Source organism: Mastigoproctus giganteus, chromosome 6 (assembly GCF_048544385.1).
Source record: "Mastigoproctus giganteus isolate SK-2022 chromosome 6, ASM4854438v1, whole genome shotgun sequence".
In the NCBI taxonomy this organism is placed as follows: domain Eukaryota; kingdom Metazoa; phylum Arthropoda; class Arachnida; order Uropygi; family Thelyphonidae; genus Mastigoproctus; species Mastigoproctus giganteus.
The window spans coordinates 223,681,641-223,704,808 of NC_143580.1; the positions used below are offsets into that span (position 1 = coordinate 223,681,641).

Consider the following 23,168-nt stretch of genomic DNA (forward strand, 5'->3'; position numbering starts at 1 on the left):
TTACGCTTACGTATATAGCTTAATTAATAGTATAATTAATTGATATTCGCCAACATTTTTTTTTGTCATAAAATTTGAAACAGTAAGAAAATAAGCAATCAATAGCAAAGAACACGGCATGCACAAATTGCAACTAACATGATACATGCAAGTGAGAATGGAGTAACAAGTTACGAAGCTTAAAAAATAGGAATGAAGAGAAGATTCTAAAAATTTATTTATGTTTTTTATATGATTGAAGATTTCATGGAAGGGGAAACACATTTCACCATAACAATGTAAAAACCCACAGAATTCCAGCCGTCAGTATTATTGCAAATGCAATAAGATCGAGTTTACTACTCGTTTTTAATCGATTGCACTAACAGAAAAGCCCAATAAACCGGAAACTGATAATTGTTTTTACTGTTTTTTTCTTATTTTCAGTTATCACTTAAGGAAGAAATGGCAGAAGTACTTAAAGAAAGAGGAAGACTAAAAATAATGATATAAATTATAGAACTTATTCCATAATTTGTATCTTTTAAAGTTTCTGATATGAAATTTGCAAGCACATACAGAGATATGGCCTGACCATCACTTTATCCATTGGGATAATCAATAATTCATTAAATAACGAATTATTACTATTTACTAATGTGCCTGAAATGTATACTATGTACATTAACTTGTTTTATTATGAAAGTTAGTTAGTTAGTTATTGGAAGTTTAATGGTGCATCAGCATCTAAGGCTATCATGCGCCAAGTTTTATTATGAAAGGTCACCACAGTGGGATATAACTGGAAATACTTTGACTACTGTCATTTGTAGTAATCAAAATGGTACTTTTTTTTTTAGAAGTATTGAATAATCAATACTTCTTTCCCCCATCTGTGCAAAACAATGGCTGCTGTGTTTGTTCCTCTGTTTATTTTTCACTATTACTATCAGGCAAACATATTTCTGAACAATAGCTGCACGATCAGCACAACCGAGGAAGATTATGTTCTATAACAAAAGAATGCAAATAAACATTCAGCACACATGACATCTTCTTCAATCAAATTGGTCTGCAACTTCTTTAGTCATTCTTGTAATTTAAGACTCCCTTAGTTACCTGATCCCTGAAGGAACCATCAACCATCCACTCAGATTTTGTTGATCGTGCCTCTGCTGTTAACCATTAAATGTGTCCACACACATTTAATGGTTAACAGCAGAGGCACAATTTAATGGTTAACAGCAGAGGCACGATTTAATGGTTAACAGCAGAGGAGGGTGTGGGGGAGTCTATATGTAAAAAAAAAAAAAAGTTCCTTAAACTCTCTGAAGTTGTTATATCTGTCTACAGAGAGTATATAGAGGTTCTTCTAGTTTAAAGCAGCGTGCCACTATCCAAGAATGGTTGACAATTTCAGAAATGTGAAGATGTTTGAACTGTAAGCTTCTTTGGTGTTCTTCCTTTCAACTAATCTGTTCCTGGAATTTCCATTGCTCCATCTAATCACAAGCCATAAGCCCTAGTGCTGGAAATGATACATTTCTCTTTTAACAGTTTACTGAGACCAACAAAGGTAAAGGTTGGGACAAGGAAGGATGAGTCATTATACCTTCATTCCTGTACCTTCTTAGATCTGCCAATACGTTGAGAGATGAGTAACCTGGTCCCAGAAAAAGAGACTTAACCCAAAGATAATGAGACAGGCATTTCTTTTGTAGACCCCTAATGACTTCAAACCCTGTTCCTGTTAGTCAAAGGCCAAAACATTACAATATTATGCTATTTTGTGTTAATTAACCTAGTGTTAATTTAACCTGGTGTTAATATTTTTAAATATTATAAGTGCAAAGAACAGAATAAAGTAGGGCATTCTAAAATCAAACCAATGCTGTGTTCAGTGGTCCCTCTTAAAGTAAAGTTTTTGTTATCTATTTCATGTCTTACAAATCATATAACTAATTTTGCCATTTTTAACAATGTAACGATAACTGAGTCAATTTTTATAACCATTTCAGGTGATTAGCATTAGCACCAAACTGGCAAAATGGTGTAGGGAAGTACAGCTTATGTAGCATATGATATCAAAAGGAAAAGCTGTCTACCAAAGCAGGTTTTCTTTTTGTCTACAACATGTGCTACAGCTTATGTATATTTTATATACAACTTCCTAATATCTATCTCATCACTCTTTAAATCATCATTCAATTCCCATTCATAAGCTCTCTGACTTTAAAAAAGGTAGATGATAACTTGTTCCAATAACTAATAACTCTTTGATTAAAAGCAATTTTTTATGTATATGGACTTCAAATATCTTTACTCAATCTGAATGTCACTTTTCTTTTTTTTTTTTTTTTTAATTCTAGAATATATGCCTCCATCATTAAGCTCCCTTAACTCTTTTAAGGCCTTAAACACATCATTCAATCTCCACGCAGATGCCTAATTTCCAAAATTTATAGTTTTCAGAACTGGAGTTTTTACCTGGAAGAATATCTCTTTGCATCCATATTAGAACTCTATTCCTAATCTTTTTGCTCTCCTTTGTACCCTTCCAGGGAAGCTGATATTTACTCTGAAATGAGGTTTCTGGACCAGACCTACACAGTATTAAAAATATGGTCTAATCACTGATTTGTACAGTGGAATAATTTATTTCTTTATAATAAATAATTGCCAACCGGGCTAGCCAGGTGGGTAAAGTGCCTGCCTGGCAACCCAAAGGTCGCGGGTTCGAATCCCGCCTCGGGCTTGGATCAAAGTACTGCAAGAACCTTGGGAGGTGCACTATGGCCACAGAAGCCGATGTGCCAACAACTACCAAAATAAAATAAAAAATAAAATAAAAAAATAAATAATTTATAATGGAATAATTTATCTCTTTATTTCTATTCATAAAATTTCTGAATATCATTGACAGTATCCCATGAGTATCCCATACTTATAATGCTGATGGAATTTCATGTCAAACTACTACTACAACAACCAGGTCCCTTTCACCCTCAGAAATGTTGAGTGTGCTGTCATCTAGTTGATAATTTAAGTTGGGATTAATGTAAACCAGACATAGAATCACGAATGACCACCTTTGCCAATTCTTTCAGCAGTTATGACCAGATATGATCAGCTCTATGATAATTTCTCCTCAGAGCTTTTTTTGCTTATTACAAACACATTTAAAATAGATAATAGTAAACTGCTCTAAAATTTTCTCTTTAAAAAACATGTTCTTGTATGAATACAGATAGAAAGAATAAGTTGAACTCATCAACCATCTGCTTGGGCTTGTAAAATACTAATCCCACACTGGTCCATTACTTCCCTGTAGTGAACCAATATGTACCTTGCCTTTCACTGTTAACATATACAAAAAATTCCTTACATTCTCTTTGGACCTCTTTGACAAAGACATTTTCACACAAAAACCATAATCAATGACATAGCCAACCAAATGATTTCTTATTATTCACATAATAGGAAATCATTTCAGAAAAGTTAGCCATCATGAATTCAATTCAGTGGAAGCAAATAAAATTTATTAGGAATACATACGCTAAATGTAAAATGTTACAGAAAAGAATTTTATATGCTACATAACATTTCATACCTTTAAAAAGATATGGCTCTGTGTGGAAATAAAAATTAATAACCAAAGAAATGAAGGCTGCTTGGGATATCAACATATTATTAGAAGACTATGTTCAACATGAAATGTATAAATTGATTTTTAATCATGAATCAGGAAGTGAAAACAGGTTAAGGCAAATCACTCAAATATGGTACAGGTGGTTAACAAGAAACTATTAGTATTATTATTATAGTACAAATCCATCCCACTATTTTCCTCCATAGCATCCTATTTTCTATTAGAAATTTATACCTAGTCAGAGTAATCCCAATGCTTGATTGACACCATCGATTGACCTTCCTCTTGGTCTTCTTCCAGGACAATTACCGTTAATTTTTGCATAAAATATCAGTTTAGTTAATCCTCCCTTCCATTCTTTCTACATGCCCATACCATCTTAAGTTTGCTTCACTTATCTTTCACTAGATATTTTTAACCAAAATGTTTTCCTTATTAACTCATTTATAATTTTAGCCAGGTCACTGCTTCCATCCATTAGTTCCATTTATTTTTTTCAAAAACTCTCATTTCTGAAGAAGATTCAAATTTTTGGACAATTCGTTTATTTATTACCCAACTCTAATGATTAAAACAGGTACAGAAACAGCTAATTATCTTTTGGCTTTTACCTTAAGCCAATTTCTTTAATGGCTTCCTGCACTTCCTGCATTATTTATTGTATAATTTATTTCCACATCTAACCTTCAGTTTTCATTAAAGACTATTCATAAATAAAAAAATATATATTAATTTGTTCTTATTTTTTTGGGAATTTAGCCTACAATCTAAATTTTTCCTGTCACTTTTTTCCCCTTGTAACTAATTAACTTTCGTAACTTTTATTTTTGTGTAATTAATTGGCTTTCTCTCCACATACTCCTTGCTGTTTTTACTAAATTTCTCTTAAATTTTTGCCATTTTTCATATAAAATCATCTTAGCATCAGGAATGTCATTTAACTTTTGAGTAAGAAGGTTTCTATATTTAATAACTGTTGACAAATCTGACAGCTTTGAATTTTGTCCATTTTAACATTTTTTTATATACCTCTTATTTTTGGCACTAATTATCATTTCTAATTTGCTCAATGCAAGACAATAGTCACTTTCAACCTCAAATCCTCTGTACTGTTTCTATAATGATACACTCAAAAATTTTGTTTTTGAGTGTATCATTATAGAAACAGATCTTAAACTAGTGTGTATTATTATTGAAATTATACACAGATCTTAAAAGTAGTTGTTTAAGTTCTGTTTATAATTAATGATATACTCAATTATTCTTTTTTTCTATTATGTTTCCTTTCTTCACATAAACTTGTGACTATTTTTATGTTGAATAAAATGTTCATAATTAAAAGTGTATGATTGGCACAACTTTCTGGTAACCTTTTACCATTATTGTTAAGTTTCTTCTATTTTTTTCAAAATTTCTGTTACATCTGTTACATTTCTGTAATGGAAATAACATCTGTAGATGTAATATCCATTTCCTATCTTACACAAACAGCCAAATGTACATCTCCAACCAACAATATTTCTTTCTTTGTCATTAATTTCTACTACTCTTTCTAAGATATAAAAGAGCTGAGAGAGAGAGAGAGAGAGAGAGAGAGAGAGAGAGAGAGAGAGAGAGAGAGAGAGAGAGAGAGAGAGAAGCTAAAATTGATATAAATAAACTAAAATATTAAATAAAAATATTTTTATTTTTTTTAAATTTAATATTTTTTAAGAAATCATTTTTTTCAAATAAATAATACTAACAATATAAGGAGCTTACTTTTTAAAAATGATTCTACAGAGCAGTGATCCAGCACCAGTATCTTGTGTAAGGGGACTATTACACAACTCTAAACCATACTGCAGTAATTCATTGGTGTTGATTAACTCACTTTCTTCTCTTTTACAGAGTGATGGAAAATATATTTCAATAATCTCAGCCGCTAAAAGTCGCACCTGAAATTGATAAAGGAAATGGGAACATTATTAAAAATGACAGAATGATTTTATAAATTAACTGCATATAATTATGGATATTCTACCAGTAATAAAAAAATTGGTCGGATATTCTTAGAGGGGTTGATATATTCCTTATATGGCACATTTGAACTGCTAAAAACTTTGGGCAATAAATGAATGAGCACTTAACACACAAAGATTGAAGACTCCTTTATTAAGATAACTAACTTAATACAAGTAACCAATGTGAAATAAAGAGTTCCTCCTAACAGACACTGCAGAGATATTAAAATTTAATTAAACCAGTAACCTCGATAACCATAAAAGAAAAGAAATGGTATGGTGTCATGAAAATATACTCAATGCATTTGGCTAAATATTAAAAGAATAAATACGTTCATAAACTTTTCACTTTCCAGACACATAAAGAGATATTACAAAAAAAAAAAAAAAAAAAAAAAAACCACAATTCTAATACGAACAAACCATATTAGTTATGCATATCAAAGGGAATCAATATAAATCCCAATTAAGAAAAGCACTAATAACAGATATAGAGAATCAAAGCCACACACACACTGGAATGTCTCAAAATGAATGTATCACATTTTTGGAAATAAATAAAATTAATTACAAATCTTAGAAATTATCAGTACTGGGTGTACACAGAAGCAGTAGTTTGTGACACATGGTAGACTAACACATATGTTCAAATTGCCCACTATTTGCTTCTAGGCATTGTTCAAAATGGCAAGCAACTGAATGACAAATGCTCTCCAATGTAATTGGTAGGATAACTTTGCCTACATCTTTAATTTTATCCTTTAATTAGTAAAGTGTGGCTAGTTTTTTGCAGTACATTACATCTTTCCAGTAGCTCAGGTGAATGTAGAAGTCGTGTGGGATTAAATCAGGTGAACATGGATACTTGGTACTTCATCAGCCTATACACGAGTCTGTGAAATGATTATCAAGATAGGCCCTAGAACCACAATGATAATTTGAGGTGCCTTGTCATGGTGGTAACTTTGTTTCTGCAAAATCCTTGCACCTCTGAAAACAGTAATATAGGTGACCACTGAGAGCGTTTTAAGAACTCCCAAGATTCCATGGGGTGCAGGTTGAAAATCACTGCCTTAGATTATGTGCCAAAAATACTTGTCTCTATTGTTAATAGCCAAAAAAAGTTTTTCTTGATATTTCTTTGCATGAAAACAGTAAAATGTGCAGTGAATCATAATATCATTATATCTTATCTAAAAAAATCTTACCTCATCTATACTGTCAAATACACAACATAAAATTCTGAAGAAATTTTCAACTGTGTAGAAATTCCACAATCCTTTTTCCTGTGCCCATTTTACAAGATTTTCTGTATTTTCTATTAAAAGAAATAAGAACCAAATAACAGCATAAATGTGTAAAACACATAAAAGCAACCATAAAAGTTTAGTAATTGTTTTACTAAACTTTAAAATTAACTTTTTTAATTTTCTTAAAAGCTAATGTTAAATTTTCATGACAATTTCTTTTAAAATGTCGAAAATGCTAAAAATAAACTGATATAGCTGCATGAAAATATAAAAAGATTATAAAATATTATTTAGATTTGTAAGCATTACAAATCTAAATCTCTGGTTCATACTATTGTAAATATTTATATATTTAAATAATTTTTAATATTTTTAAATATTATTTAAAAATAATATTTTTAAACAATAATAATGCATCAATCCCAACTAAAATTTATTATATTATTTTTATATTTAAAGACAAAAAATGTTTAATAGCAAACTTGTCTACAGGAATGGTAAAAAAATAAAATAAAATAAAACAAGTCTGCACATAAAAATAAAAAATTAAGTTCTCTACCTGGAGGTATCCCTTTCTTCTTACGTTTGTGAGTAAAGAAGAATAATTCACAAACAACACAAATTAGGTTTAGGCAAGTATAGCGACGTTGATAAGAGGAGCCAGGAAATAAATTCTTTGTGAGAAGATGCATTAGCCATTCCACAAATTCTATAACAAATGCACAAGGAAGAAAAAGCAATAAAACATAGGAAAATTGCATTTTATGTTAAAAAAAATATTGGAAAAATATGCTATGAAATACATTATATTTTGCACTTTTTATGCATAAAGTGAATCCCATGGAAATCATACATAAGATTTCCATGGTTTAAGACTACTGCCACTAATATTCAACAGATTTTTAATTTTTAATAGAGAAATTTTGGAAAAAAAAACTGCATGCTGGAAAGCATAGTGAATCAATTTTGAGCAAGCAAACATCAATATAAAGGGTTAAAGTCATTGTTGCAACAATTAATTGGCACATTGCAGAAGACAGATCCATGGTTGCTGCAATTTGTGAGAGTACTTCAAAGAGCTATAAACTAAATAGTCCTGTGAAATTAAGCATTCTGACCTAGAGTAACTAATGGACCAATCAAGACTTGGTAGATTAGTTGCAAGGTGAATGGTACTTGAGGTTGTCACAGACATTCTCTCAGATATGCCAGACAAGCCGTACTTGCTACCTAGGAGTCTAAAATGCTGATGAAACTGATATTCAAGTGACACTCAAGTCAGGTGGACCCAATTTCGGCAAAGTCCGGACGGTCTATGACAGCCAAATCCTCTGCTCGCACCTTCACGATGGTGGGACTGTTAGTAATCCTGGGTATAACCTCCATACACAAATACATGGTGGGTGACCACCCAGGTGTGAACCAACGTAAGCAGGGATCGAGGTATGGCATCCACACCACATGGAGGAATGCAGCCCCTCTATGTTACCAGGCAGTACTAGGTGGTTGTTGTTATTTGGTGTCTTAGAAGCATTAGCAACTAAGGCCATATTGCTCCGGGATATGCGGTGGTCAATCCCTGACCTTTCCGTATCTTCCGTATTTGGTGCTGACGGGCTCGAACCCCGGTCTAATCAAGAAGCGTGTGCTACGCACTTCTGCTCCTTCCCACCTGGCTACGGAGGCGCCAGTACTAGGTGGTAGATGACTCTCATCAACCGGTGCAATACCACCACTTTGCTTATTGGAGGCTTGAAGTGGTGGAACCCATGTTTAGTCTCTAGAGCTAAGTTGCAGTCAACCCTTACCCATCTCATCATGCAGTGTGATTGATGACTTTTGAGGTTATGATGAACGTCATGGCAAGATACAATCTTCTTTACATTTCGAGGGTACAGGTCTAAAACAGTGTTCGCAGGCTGGCCGCTAGTTAGTACACCGGACCGAACCTACTGGTGACTCTCTAGGAGGCTTCCGGATCAGCTAGTGTATAATCTTGCTACCTCTACTCTGCCAGATAGTGACTGGAGGAAGTCTGAGTAGTGTGTATACGGGAAGCATTGTCGAGGCCACGTTATGTCAAGGATCTGGGTATATTCTTACCATGTGTACGCCACATCCAAAAATTTCATTACTTCATACAGCATGTCCCACCCACTTTTTCTTACTATTGAACACACCATGAATTGTCAAACTAATAGAGCAAGCTTATCTGCGAAAAGATCTAAACCTCCCAAGCACTTCCTAATTCATTTCACAAATGTACATGGTCTCAATTCTAATCTCAACGATGTCCATTTCCACGTCGTCTGCCAAACCCCATGTACTTTTTCTGACAGAATCTCAGTTATCGGTTGATTCAACTACTACTCATATCAGATGTCCAAATTATTTGCTGTATGATTCCTTTCGCCTCAAAGGTGGTACTTGTGTATATGTCCGTTCTGATATTCCCTGTCAGAGACTTGGCAATTTGGAATCTCCTCTCTTTGATCTTCTCTGGCTTAAAATCTCTCTACCTCATTGTGTAAAATTCATCTGTTGTCTCTACCGTTCTCCCAACTTGACTAATCACTTGGAGCTCTTTGACTTCCTCTCTTTGCAATTTGACTTTCTTCAGTCTAACTTTCCTAACAGTGAGGTAAATTTCCTTGGTGATTTTAACGTTCACAACTCCAGCTGGCTTCCATTTTCTAGTCACACCGACCCAGCAGGTCGAGATGCTGAGGCTTTTGCAATTACTAATGACCTAGCACAGATTGTTCATTTACCTACAAGAATACCGGACAATCCTAATTGTACAGCCAACACGCTTGATCTTTTTCTCACAAACAACCCTTCTAAGTACACGGTCAAAGTGAGAGGTCCTTTAGGCACTTCAGATCACAACTTGGTGATTGTCTCTTCTCCAATGGAGCCTTTATCTCATGGCTATTCTCAATCTCGTGTTGTTTGGCATTACAAGAATGCAAAATGGGATGACCTGCGAGATTTCTTTTCTTCTTTATATTAAAGGATTCGGCAAAGCAACTAAGCAAACCCTTAGCCATAATTATGAGAGCATCCTTGGACTCAGGAGAGGTTCCCACGGATTGGAGATGTGCAAATGTATCCCCAATTCACAAAGGGGGATCGAAGGGTGACACGAGTAATTACAGACCAGTTAGTTTCACTTCTGTTCCGGGTAAAATAATGGAGTCACTGGTTAAAGATGCATTGCAGGATCATCTAGACAAGACTGCAGCAATAATTCAGACACAGCATGGGAAAAGTCTTGTCTGACAAATTTGATAGGATATTATGATGTGGTTACAAAGGAACTGGATGCAAAAAATAATTTTGATATCATATATTTGGATTTGCAATATAGTATTACTTTTGACTATTACCATAAATAAAAAACCATGCTTTTATCTAAAAATTATAAATAAATAAATAAAAGAACAGCTGAGTTCCTCTTGGGAAGTCAACTGCTCTACTAATTTAGCAACCCCTTGAGTGTTAACAAGGCTTCATCATTTCAACCCAGAGAGTAAACAACAATGTATTTATAATCACAGTGATTATAAATACAGTTCTTGAACATAATACAATGGAAAGCTTCTTAGGAACATTTTTCATATTAATATGCTGTTCCAACTGTAAAATATCTTCTTATTAAGCATTTTCAAACTATTTAAAAAAATTGACACTGATATAAGATCTCAGGCAATGCCAATTAAATAAATTGCCATAACTGATCTTAGGCAAAGACAATAAAGTATTAGTAAACCAAACAACTAGCTAATTTTGACCATATAATTTCCTTAAGATAATTCAGACACAGCATGGGTTTGTTAAGGGAAAGTCTTGTCTGACAAATTTGATAGGATATTATGATGTGGTTACAAAGGAACTGGATGCGAAAAATAATTTTGATATCATATATTTGGATTTCAGGAAAGCTTTTGACACTCTTGCGCATGGAAGACTATTGTACAAATTGGAGCAGAATGGTATTAAGGGTAAGTTGCTACAATGGATAAAAGGGTGGTTAAGTGGGAGAAGACAGAGGGTGGTAATTAATGGGTGCTGCTCTTCGTGGACTAATGTTATTAGTGATGTCCCACAGGGTTCGTTGTTAGGTCCACTGTTGTTTTGTATATTTATCAATGATATTGATGAAGGTATATCAGGCTTAATGTCGAAGTTTGCAGATGATACAAAGGTTGGCAGGGTTGTTAATGACAGTAATGGCAGTGTGCTACTGCAACAGGATCTAGATAATTTGGGCAGATGGGCTAAGAAGTGGCAACTGAAATTTAACCTTGACAAATGCAAAGTACTGCATATGGGTAGAAGTAACCCCAGAGAAATGTACCAACTGTGTGGTACTACACTTAAAGTGGTAGAAAATGAAAAAGACTTGGGAGTAATTGTGCAGTCAGATATGAAATTTTCTGAGCAATGCAGACAGGCTCACAGGGCAGGTCATGGGGTTTTGTCAATGATATATAGGAATTTTGCTAGCAGGGAAAAGGAGGTGATTATCCCTCTGTATAAGGCAATGGTCAGGCCACGCCTTGAGTACTGTGTATAGGTGTGGAGGCCTCATTTTAGGAAGGATGTAGATTTACTTGAGCATGTACAGAGAAGGGCAACAAGATTGGTGAGGGGAATGAAGGGCTCCTTTTACCAAGAGAGGCTTAAGTTCTGCAAATTGCAGTGGCTGTAGACTAGGCACCTGCGTGGTGATCTGATTGAGGTGTATAAGGCCTTGAATGGGTTGAGCACGCTGAATTCTGATGGGATTCTTCCACTTGTTCAGATTACGAACCTAAGAGGGCATAAATTCAAATTAAGAAAAGACAGATGTAGATTAGATGTGCGGAAATTTGCCTTTAGCCAGCGGGTGGTTAATTGCTGGCACAAACTTCCATCTGTCGTGGAAGTTGATAGGTTGAATAAATTTAAGGAGGAACTGGACAGGCATTTGGAGGGAATGGTGTGATTTTTTTTTTTTTTTTTGGCTGATGCTGCATAAGCTCATACACTTGCTTTCTTGCATCAAATGCCACTGCTACTACTACTACTACTACTACTACTATCCCATTTTATTTCCAACTCATATATTAATGATCTTGGTAAAACACCTCCCACCATTCTCAACACGCTCCATTCAATGCCTCCTGTGATCTTCCGTCAAAAGGATGTCAGAAGGATTTTGACGAATCTTGATGCTAAGAAAGCTCCAGGTCCCGATGGTATTTCTCCACTTGTTCTCAAAACCGGTGCTCCTGAACTTACTCCTATTCTTTGCCGCCTTTTTTCACTTTCTTATTCCAAAGGTGTTTTTCCTTCTGCTTAGAAATTTGTTCATATCCAGCCTAAAAAAAGGGTGACAAATCCCTCCCATCCAATTATCGTCCCATTGCAATTACTTCTACTGTTTCTAAAGTAATGGAGAAATCAATTAACTGCCAACTCTTAACCTACCTAGAAATCTTCCGTCTGATCAACGATTGACAGTATGGATTCTGTCAGTGTCGATCCACTGGTATTATTCTGGCTTATGTTACCCATCTATGGACTAATTCAATGGAAAGGTTCGGTGAAAAACACAAGTAGTTACTTTCGATATCTCAAAGGCTTTCGATCTTGTTTGGCATAAAGGTCTTCAAAACAAGCTTCCATCTTATGGTTTGCCAACTGTTTTTAGTAATTGGTTATCCAGTTTTCTCTCTGATCGCTCACTGAAGGTGATGGTAGATGGCTCTCTGTCTTCTAACTTCTCCACTAATGCCGGTGTCGCCCAAGGTTCAGTTCTTTCCTCCCACTTTTTTTTCTCTTGTATATTAATGATCTTCTTCCATTGACTGGAAATCCTATCCATAGTTTTGCCGATCATACCACATTGCATTCCGCTTTCCATTTTGAGAAACCTTGCCCTGCTGAATCACCTTCAACTTCTTGAAAATCTGCTGCCAATTCCTTAAATGCCGATCTTCAGGTAATTCTCCAGTGAGGCAAAGAACTTAGTTGATTTAAACCCTTCTAAAACTCAGTCTTGTCTTATATCTCGCAAAAAGGATTGTTCTGCTCCTATGCTTATCTTTAGTGACACTCCAATTTCTCGGCAAAATGATATATCTCTTTTGGAGATTACCCTGACTTCTAATCTCTCTCTCTCTCTCTCTCTCTCTTGGCACAAGCACATTAGAAATATTGCTTCCTCTGCATCTAAAAAACTTGGTTTTCTCTTTCGCTCTCGCCGTTACTTTTCTTCCAAACAGCTGCTCACTCTGTATAAATCGCAAATCCAGCCTACCATGGAATATTGTTCCCACATCTGGGGGTGGTGCCCCCAAAACCGCTCTCAGACTTCTCGATTCCATTCAGACGAGGGCAGTTAGTTAATTAATGATTCATCTCTAACAGAGTGTCTCCACTCATTGTCTGATAGACGTACTGTTTCTGCTGCATGCCTCTTCTACAGATACTTCCATGGGCACTGTTCTTCTGAATTGGCATCTATAATTCCTGCTCTCTCTTTCAAAACAGTCCGACCATGTGCCGCCACCAGCGAACATCCATTTACTGTCCAACTTCAAACTCACAAAACAAACTTTTCATCTTCCTCGTTTATTCATTCAACTGCTGTTTTCTGGAACAACCTTCCTTCATACATATTTCCTGAAAATTACAGTTACAGAAGTTCAAGTCCGATGTTAACAAATATCTTCTTTCGTCTTCTCAACCTCCAACTCAAGCACGGTACTAAGTACTATAAGTTCTAATACCTCTCGTGTTTGTGGTTTACATTAAAAAAAAAAAAAAAAAAAAAACTAGACAAAAGCAAAAATTAAGGTGATATATTGCAGCATAATTTTTTTGTTTGTTTTCATTAATTTTAAAAACTAGCACATGGTTAAAAATGCTATGACAAATACACTTTATTCTCACCAGAGGTACACTCATTTTATAAAACTATAAAAGAGTTTAATTTAGATGTTTTATTTTACCACTCACTGCTATAAACACTATGAAAAAGGAGATTCATACGGATAACAAGTAGTAATTATTATTCATAAAATTAAATAAAAACAAAATCAATAAATCTTGCACTTATGGCTACTTAAGAAAAGCACTACTTATATTAACCATAATAAAAAGACTTCTATTTCTTTTTTCCAAGCTGTTTCTGTTCTTCACAAAGTTATATCTTTTACTTGCCTGGAGTTCACCTTTCCTTCATTTTTACCAGACTATATCAAGATTTCTTCATAATTTTATTTATTTGTTTCTACTGGTCAACAGTAGTATAACCATTGTAAAAATATAGTAGCATGTTAGAAGTTGTAACAGTTATTTTTCAAAAAAATTTCTTCCTTGACAGCAGCTTATCCTATCCATTTTTGGAAGCTTCATCTGTTACTCTCATGAACAAGTGAAGAATGTATTTCATATAAAAAAATGAATAAATAAACAACAATCTCTTAGTGTCTACTTACACTACTGGATCTCCTAGAAAATGCAACAGCAATAGATCGAGTTTCTAAAACAATATCATGTGGTACTCTGAAAAGTAAAAAATTCTACAGTAAGGAACAAGTGAGCCAGCAACATTTTCTGAAAAGTTTCTGACCATTTCTTGAAAGATTTGACCTTTTAAAGTGAAATAATAGATCTCTGAAAAATACCTGTAATTATATATCTGAATGCATTACAAATGAATTTTATTCCATTGTGACCACAGGAACATGATTTTATTACTAGTGATGGAAATTTCAAAATATCCTTAAAAGACAGACAGACAGAGTCTCAATGGGCACAGACAGAAAGGAGCAAAAACAATGTAGTCATTTTCCATTGTGTGGTTGCCAGATTAAACATAATATGACTAGGGCATAATTTACACACATTATTATACCTTCATTAAAAGTATGCTTTTCATACAGAATTTTTATCAAGTACTTAAAGTAAGATACAACTTACCAACATTCTGAACAAATACATCCGGAAAAGGTGTCTTCCTTTTCATGTAGGAAGATATGTTGACAACACTGCTGTCTCTTATTCTGGTTAAAAATATTCTTGTGTAAGTTCTTAAACATTGTCGAAAAGGGGCACTATCGATATTTAAGTTTAGTGGGAGAAATGTCTTCATCAGCTGAATCTCTAAAGATGTTGGAGATTCTGCAAATTTAATTGAAAAAATTTATAATGATATCTGTATTATAATAGTATAAGAATGAATATATTTATGTTTAGTATCAAGCACTTAATTTCCAAAATATGAAGGAAAACTGATAATGGGTGCATATAGAGCAATGAAAATGACTAAACTGCAATTTTTTATTCTGAAAATAAAGAAAAGTTGATACAGACCTTGCACATACATGTTTTCTTTTACTTATTATTTATTTATAAAAGGTGTTGTATCTGATTGCCAGTGTCGTAAGTTGAGCTGAGTTATAAGTTTGAAATCAAAAACACAAACATATTAATATAATTTGTGTTGCTTTATATATACTCTGTATTACACAGGCACATATAACATCTCCCTTGCCAATAAGGAAAATGTATACCATATGGATACACCTTATGATTAATATATAAAAACTAATCATGTTTCTGTAATATCAATGTATTTATTATACACTGGATGCTAAAGTAAAAAATATAAAATACATTTCTACCTCACCTGCTTTCTTGGGCGATGAAGAAATCAATTTTAATGCTTCTATTCTCACATCTTCATCCATATGATGCAGCTTCCCCACAATATTGTTTATATCCTATCCAATGGAATATCATATAAACTAATGCAGTATGATGAAAAATAATATCAATGCAGTTGACTCTCAATCATCTGTGGATGAATTACCTAGTTTACTAAAATCCATGGACTCTGGCAGCCTGTCTGCATTACTCAGAAAATTTCATATATCTGACTGCACAATTACCCCCAGGTTTCTTTCATTCTCCACTACCCTGAGTTGATTCACTACTTTTCTGTTTCAGTGTCTCTTTGAATTGCATTTACTGTGGTTGCTAACTAGTTAATGACAATTGCACCATATACTATGTTTGGAATATAAATTTATTCTGACACTAACAAATTATATGGTACATTACTGAACAGGACGAGGTTGTTATTTGGGGGCTAACTGGCAGAAGAGCTAATTCAATCATATTGTATTTAACAGAACATTTACATTTCAAGACCAATCAATGTTATACTATGTATAAAGCTCAATGCTTTATACATAGTATTCGTATATTAACTTCCATGTTACTTTGGAAAAGAGATTGCAATGACCAATCTTGACATCTCTGTTCTATTCAGTAACATTATATGCAATTTTTTTTACTGGCAAAATAAAATTTCCATTCCTAATGTAGTATATAGAATTTTTGTCACCCAGTTTATTTGCTTGAGATCTCTTGTTCAAAACATTATCAAAGTTGTGGTTTTTTTGTTTGCTGTTCACCCCATTCTTCTTTTTTTCCATTTTTATATTTTATTTACTTCAGTATGTTTAAGTTTAAAGTACAGGTGTTTCAAACCTAATGTCAAAACTGTACCGATAATGCAACAAAACTTAAGATTATCAAGAGTAAACAAAGTTTGACAGAGAAGTTTAATGCATCTGTATATTAATATTTTTTGGACACTGTTCTGAAATGGCATCTACTTCTGAAATAATCAGAATGCATGATTCAGCGAGCCAGCATTCATTCATGGCTCAACTCCAAAATCGATGAACTAAACAATCTCTCTCCCTCCCCTTCAATTATTCTCCCCTCTTCTCCAGAACAACCATTAGACATATGTATTTCATGAAAAAAAAAATCAAAGAAACTCTTGTCCCATGTTAACAACTTCTGGTTTCCCACACTTGAACTCATTCAATGTATACTATAAAGCAGTGTTTCTCAATCTTTTTTCAAGTCATGTCTCCCTACCACCCATCCTTTTTTTAAATACAATACACCCATAACACCTCAGACATTTGCTTTGTAAACTAGAAAGACTTTTTAAACTGGTGCTGAAGTAGTGCATTCCAGTTGAAAAACATTACTTCAGCATGTTATAGAAAATACAATCCACATTTTTATTTTATTCATTCCCTCCCCTTCTTTACCCCAGATAACTGAGAGTCTACTGTAAATAATATCCAATTATTATTTCATAGAAATCACAAAATATTTCCATGGTGTAACTCTTACAACTTGTAACTTTTATTGAAATCTAAATATTAAACAATATCACTTCATTCTTCTTTCTTTTCCATTTTTCTATTTTATTTACTTCAGTATGTAAAAATTACATCTACTTAAAAATTCTGTTTTTTTTTTAAACCTTTAAAAAAGTTTTTTTAAAAGTGCTATAAATTTCCAGTGCATTCCATGCATATACAAAACCCTAATACATTAAAAATAAAAAGAACTACATTAAAAGTAAAAACACACAATTTCATTTCAATAATTAAACAAAGCATTACAAATAATAAATAAATATTTTAAGATAGTTATTCACAGTTCTGAATGTCAATATTGCTTGTTATGGAAACTAATGGCACAGTTATACTAACACCATGATTAACAGTATATTTATTTAATTCTGCAAAAATTGCAGACACATGCACAACATTTTTATGCTTGCTTACTGTACTTGTTCCTATAGTTCTGCAGAATTAAATAAGTACCGTATATTGTTAATTATGGCTTAAGTGTTCTGATAAGTTTAAAATATATGACTAAAAAATGTTTCTTTTCACACTGAGCAGCTAATAAGTGGCAAGAGGAACTTAATTCAATGTTAAAACAACCATGATAACATCACTCACTTAATAATGAATCATGCATATTTTATGGTGGCATACGAATTCAAATGCACAATGTGCATAATTAGTATTTATTCAGAGCCAGACCTCAGACAGTAGAAATGTTTAGAATCATGATTATTGTAATACTGCAAAAGCTACATACCTATGAAATAAATTAGTAAACTGAGGATTATCATTTCCTTTTATGTACAGGAGGATTTCAGCTGTCAAGAATAAATGCTGTGGTCTTAATACTCAAGACAGAACAAAATTGTGTATCATCTAGTCACCTCAAGATGTGCACTACTTTTAAACAAATAATGACACTTAATTGCTATTCGATTATGGTTTCAACAATGTTATTATTCCTACAAAATAAATAATATGAATAATGTTGTTGTTGTTGTTTTGGTTTTTTTAGGAGCATTAGCAACTAAGGCCATATTGCTCCAGGATATGCGGTGGTCATTCCCTGACCTTTCCGCATCCTCCGTATTTGGTGGTGAATATCAATAATACAATTACATCATAGTACAAGATTACAGGACAAGATTATACTATTTTGTACACGATATAGCTTTTACTATATTAAAATAATTGAAATTCTAAATATCTTTACTGTCTGAAAGACAATAAATATGAATAGAATGACAAGGCAACCATCATTTGCTGATGGTTGATAATTGAAGATAATTAGCACAAAAGAAAATCAGTATACATGCCAGTCTTTTAATATCACAACATTATTCAATGCTATGTTTTTGGAACGTTTTTTGTAGAATGACAGTGATAGTGTAAGATCTCCAAAAGCATTTAACACTGGCTTTTTTTTTTTTTTGGAAGGTAGTTTTATAAACAGAAGTTAGTTTGTAAATCTCCAAAAAGAGTTGCTGTATGTGGTTAAATGTAGATTATACTACTTTGTGTACCACATTAAAAAATTATTATTATTATGAAAGACAGTAAGGATGGTATAAAAATTCAGACTTTCATAGAAATTAATTAATTAATTAATACTAGGTGGTAAATGACTCTCATAAACTGGTGCAATACCACTACTTTGTTCACTGGAGGCTTGAAGTAGTGAGACTCAAGTTTAGTCTCCAGAGAAAAACTCCAGGAACCCCTCTGTCTTTTCCATGAAGTATGATTGATGTTTTTTGAGGTTACGATCCAATCTTCATTACATTCTAAAGGTTACAACACTAAAATGGTGTCTGCTGGCCAGCTGCTAGATAGTCCACCAGACTGAATCAGACTCTCTAGGAGGAATCCAGATCAGCTATCGCGTAATTTTGCTGCTTTTACTCTGCCAGATAGCACCTGGAGGGGTCAGAGTAGTTTGTATGCAGGAGACATTGTCAAAGCCAAGTAATGTCATAGAGATAGGTATAATCTTGCCACATCCAAAAATTTCATTACTTCATACATGTCCCCCCGACACCTTTTCTTTGTTACTGAACATGTCATGAATATTCACACTAATAGAAAAACTTATCTGTGAAAATCTAAACTCCTCAAACACGTTGCCATTCATTTTACAAATATATGTGGTCTCAGTTACAATCTCAATGTCCATTTCCATTTATTGTCTGCCAAGTCCCAACTACTTTTTCTGAAAGAATCCATCCCAATTATTGGCTGATTCAACCACTACCCATCTCAGCTGCCCTAATTATTTCTTCACTGAACAAATCCTTTTATTTCAAAGGTGGTACTTATGCACATGTCCACTCTAATATTCCCTGTCAGACACTAAGTAATTTGAAATCTCCTCTATTCAATCTTCCCTGGATTAAAATCTCTCTACTTCATTCTGTAAAATTCATCTCTTGCCTGTCTTGTTCTCCTAACTCCACTAATCACTCGGAACTCTAACTTCCTTTTTATAAAAATTTACTTTCTCCAGTCTAGCTTTCCTAACGGTGAGGTAATGTTTTCTTGGTGATTTTAACGTTTACAACTCCAGCTGGTCAAGATGCTGAGGCTTTTGCAATTCCTTATGAATGAACTTGCATAGCTTGTTCATTTACCTATTAGAATACTCTAATGCATTAAGGGCTTAAGCCTCAAGCTGCGAAACAGATTAGACTATGTGTATTTAATGCAATTGCATCATTTATACACAGCTAATTATAGATTAGCAAATTTGCAATAGCGGCATCGTTTAAGTTACATCTCATATTGTGAATACCTTCACAACGAGTTGCCACGACATTGCATTACTTCAAATAAGTAACGCTTCACCCGAAGGAGCAGACTATTGTTACTTATTCTCAGTAGATACCACCATCCAGACAGCACCATTTCATGGCTATTTGGCCCTTCTTCGGTGGGTGAGTGGGTGGGTAGTAGGTACACGTGATGTAATGATGACAAAACAGTTGTGAAGTATATTTCCACAATATGAGTGATGTCTGATAGTGTATGATATATCATACACCATCAGGCATCTCTCATATTGCCGTCTGGGTGGTGGTATCCACTGAGAATAAGTAACAATAGTCTTCTCCTTCGGGTGAAGCGTTACTTATTCGAAGTAATGCAATATCATGGCAACTCATCGTGAAGGTATTCACAATATGAGATGTAACTTAAATGATGCCGCTATTGCAAATTTGCTAATCTATAATTAGCTGTGTATAAATGATGCAATTGCACTAAATACACATAGTCTAATCTATTTCGCAGCTTGAGGCTTAAGCCCTTAATGCATTAGAGTCTTAACTTATATCATACACCATCAGGCATCTCTCATATTGTGGAAATATACTTCACAACTGTTTTGTCATCATTATATCACTTGGGTACCTACCCACGCACCGAAGAAGGGCCAAATAGCCCTGAAACGGCACCAGGGGGAGCCTGATGATGTCCAGAGTTTCCAAGAATAGGTAACAACAGCCTTCTCCACTGGGGAAGCGTTGCCTATTCGAGGAGTTTGAGTTTTTGAGTGTTGTGAGTCGAAGGAGTTACTGTCCCTTTCATTCTTCTACACTATTTCTATTCCTCTTCCACTCCCAGTATTACTTTCCCTCTACCTTTTTGCTTTTCTAAGTCTAATAGGGACAAGTGGATAGTCGAGTTATTATTCCACACATATACAAAATAGCCCTGAAACGGCACCAGGGGGAGCCTGATGATGTCCGGAGTTTCCAAGAATAGGTAACAACGGCCTTCTCCAGGGAAGCGTTGCCTATTCGAGGAATATATGAGGTTTGTGTGTGAGTTGAAGGAGCAACTGTCCCTTTCTTCCTTCTATGGCATTTCCTTCCTCTACCTCTCCTACTATCACCTTCCTACATCTTTATCTCTTTTCTAAATCTAATAGGGATAGTATGAGGATAACCGAGAACTTTATCCCATACCATATTTCAAAACGGTGCCGTCTGGGTGGTGGTGGTGGTATCCACTGAGAATAAGTAACAACAGTCTTCTCCTTTGGGTGAAGCGTTACTTATTCGAAGTAATGCAATGTTATGGCAACTCGTCGTGAAGGTATTCACAATATGAGATGTAACTATTGCACGATGCCGCTATTGCAAATTTGCCTAATCTATAATTAGCTGTGTATAAATGATGCAATTGCACTAAATACACATAGTCTATTAGAATACTAGATAATCTTAGGCTTAACCACACAACCAACACTCGATCTTTTTCTCACAAACAACCTTTCCAAGTCATGGTCAAGGTGAGTGGTCCTCTGAGCATTTCAGATCACAACTTGGGTGAAGATCTCTTCTCCAATGGAGCTTTTCTCTTGTGATCATTCTTAACCTCTTGTTGTTTGGCATTACAAGAATGCAAAATGAGATTATCTGCGAGATTTCTTCTCTTCTTTTCCTTGGTTGGATTACTGCTTTAAAAATCTTCTGATGTCAATGTTTGCTCAGTCATGTCAGCAAAATTATTCTTGTAGGGATGAAATTCTTTATTCCATACTCCATCTTAAAATCTCAACTTTTATCTAAACCTTGGTTTTCCAATAAATGGCTGTTCAAGATAAGAACGTTGCACATTGCAATTGGCTTGCATCCAAATCTTCACCTTCATTTTCTGCCTGCACCAAAGCGTGCAACAATTGTAAAGCAAGCAGTTATTAATCAGGCCAGGCTAGATTTCAAGCAGGCTAAGAGTAGAAAACTTGCTTCTTTTCCAAACAGTAGTCCAGCATTCTGGTCTCTTGCCATAGCTATTGGGCTGCAACTTTTTGCCCATCTCTATTCCCACCTCTGTCAAAACCAGATGGTTCTATTACCACTTCAGCCAAAGATATAGCTGACCTACTAGCATCCTATTTTTCTTCTAACTCATGTATTAATGATCTTGGTAAACCATCTCCTACCATTCTCAATACATTTCATTCAATGCAGCTTGTAGTCTTTCATCAAAAGGATGTCAGAAGAATTTTGAACAATCTTAATGCTAGGAAAGCTCCAGGTCCTGATGTATTTCTCCACTTGTTCTCGAAATCTGTGCCCTGAGCTTACTCCTGTTCTGTGTCACCTTTTTTTTTTTCACTTTCTTATTTCAAAAGTGTTTTCCCTTCTGCTTGGAAATTTGCACATATCCTACTAGTGCCTAAAAAGGGCAGAAAATTCCTTACCTCTAATGATTATCTCATTGCACTTATCTCTATGCTTTCCAAAGTAATGGAGAAATCCATGAACTGCCAAATCCTAAACTATCTCAAAGCCTCCCATTTGATCAATGATCACCAGTATGGATTCCACTGGTGGCTTATGCCATCAGTCTATGGACAAATTCAGTGGAAAAGTTTGGTGAAATTTCAAAGGCTTTTGTTTGTGTCTGGGGCACAAAGGTTTTCTAAATAGTCTTACATCTTATGGATTGTCAACTGTTTTTTGGGATTGGGTATCCAGTTTTCTCTCTGACCACTTACTGCACTCTCTCTCTCTCTCTCTCTCTCTCTCTCTCTCTTTTCCTCTTATCTATTAATAACCTTTTTCCATTGACTGGAAATCCTATCCATTGTTTTTTTTTTTTTTCTGAGAGCACATTACATTCCACCTTCCAGTTTGAAAAACCCTGCCCTGCACAAACAGCTTCAACTTCTCAAATATCCACTACAAATTCCTTAAATGCTGATGTCCAGGAAATTCTCCAATGGAACCAAATTAACTTGGTTAATTTCAAGCTGTCTACAACTCAGTAATGTCTTATGTCTTGCAAAAAAAGGATTCTTCTGCTCCTAAGCTTATTTTCAATGCCAATCAGATTTATAGACAAGATCATATATCTCAATTAGGGATTATCCTGATTTCTAATCTCTCTCTCTCTCTCTCTCTCTTAGCATAAGCATATCACAAATATTGCTTCCTCTGCATCAAAAATACTATGTTTTTTTCTTTTGGCATTACTTTTCTTCTAAACAGTTACTCAATCTCAAATCTCAAATCCTAAAATGGAATATTGTTCCCATATCTGGGGCGATGTCCCCATAATCTCACCC

The 23,168-nt window shown here is 34.4% G+C and overlaps 1 protein-coding gene across 1 annotated transcript in view; it reads right to left on the reverse strand.

Annotated features, from left to right (window-relative positions):
- The window catches only part of LOC150085022 (tRNA (32-2'-O)-methyltransferase regulator THADA-like), a 177,228-nt gene that overhangs the window by 143,998 nt on the left and 10,062 nt on the right, over positions 1-23,168 (reverse strand). Inside the window, exons 4-8 of the mRNA XM_090376437.1 lie at positions 15,565-15,658; positions 14,856-15,056; positions 7,441-7,590; positions 6,840-6,949; positions 5,390-5,565 (exon numbers count right to left, since the gene is read on the reverse strand). Coding sequence (XP_090232563.1) covers positions 5,390-5,565; positions 6,840-6,949; positions 7,441-7,590; positions 14,856-15,056; positions 15,565-15,658 — 731 coding nt within the window. The remainder of the gene's footprint in view (positions 1-5,389; positions 5,566-6,839; positions 6,950-7,440; positions 7,591-14,855; positions 15,057-15,564; positions 15,659-23,168) is intronic.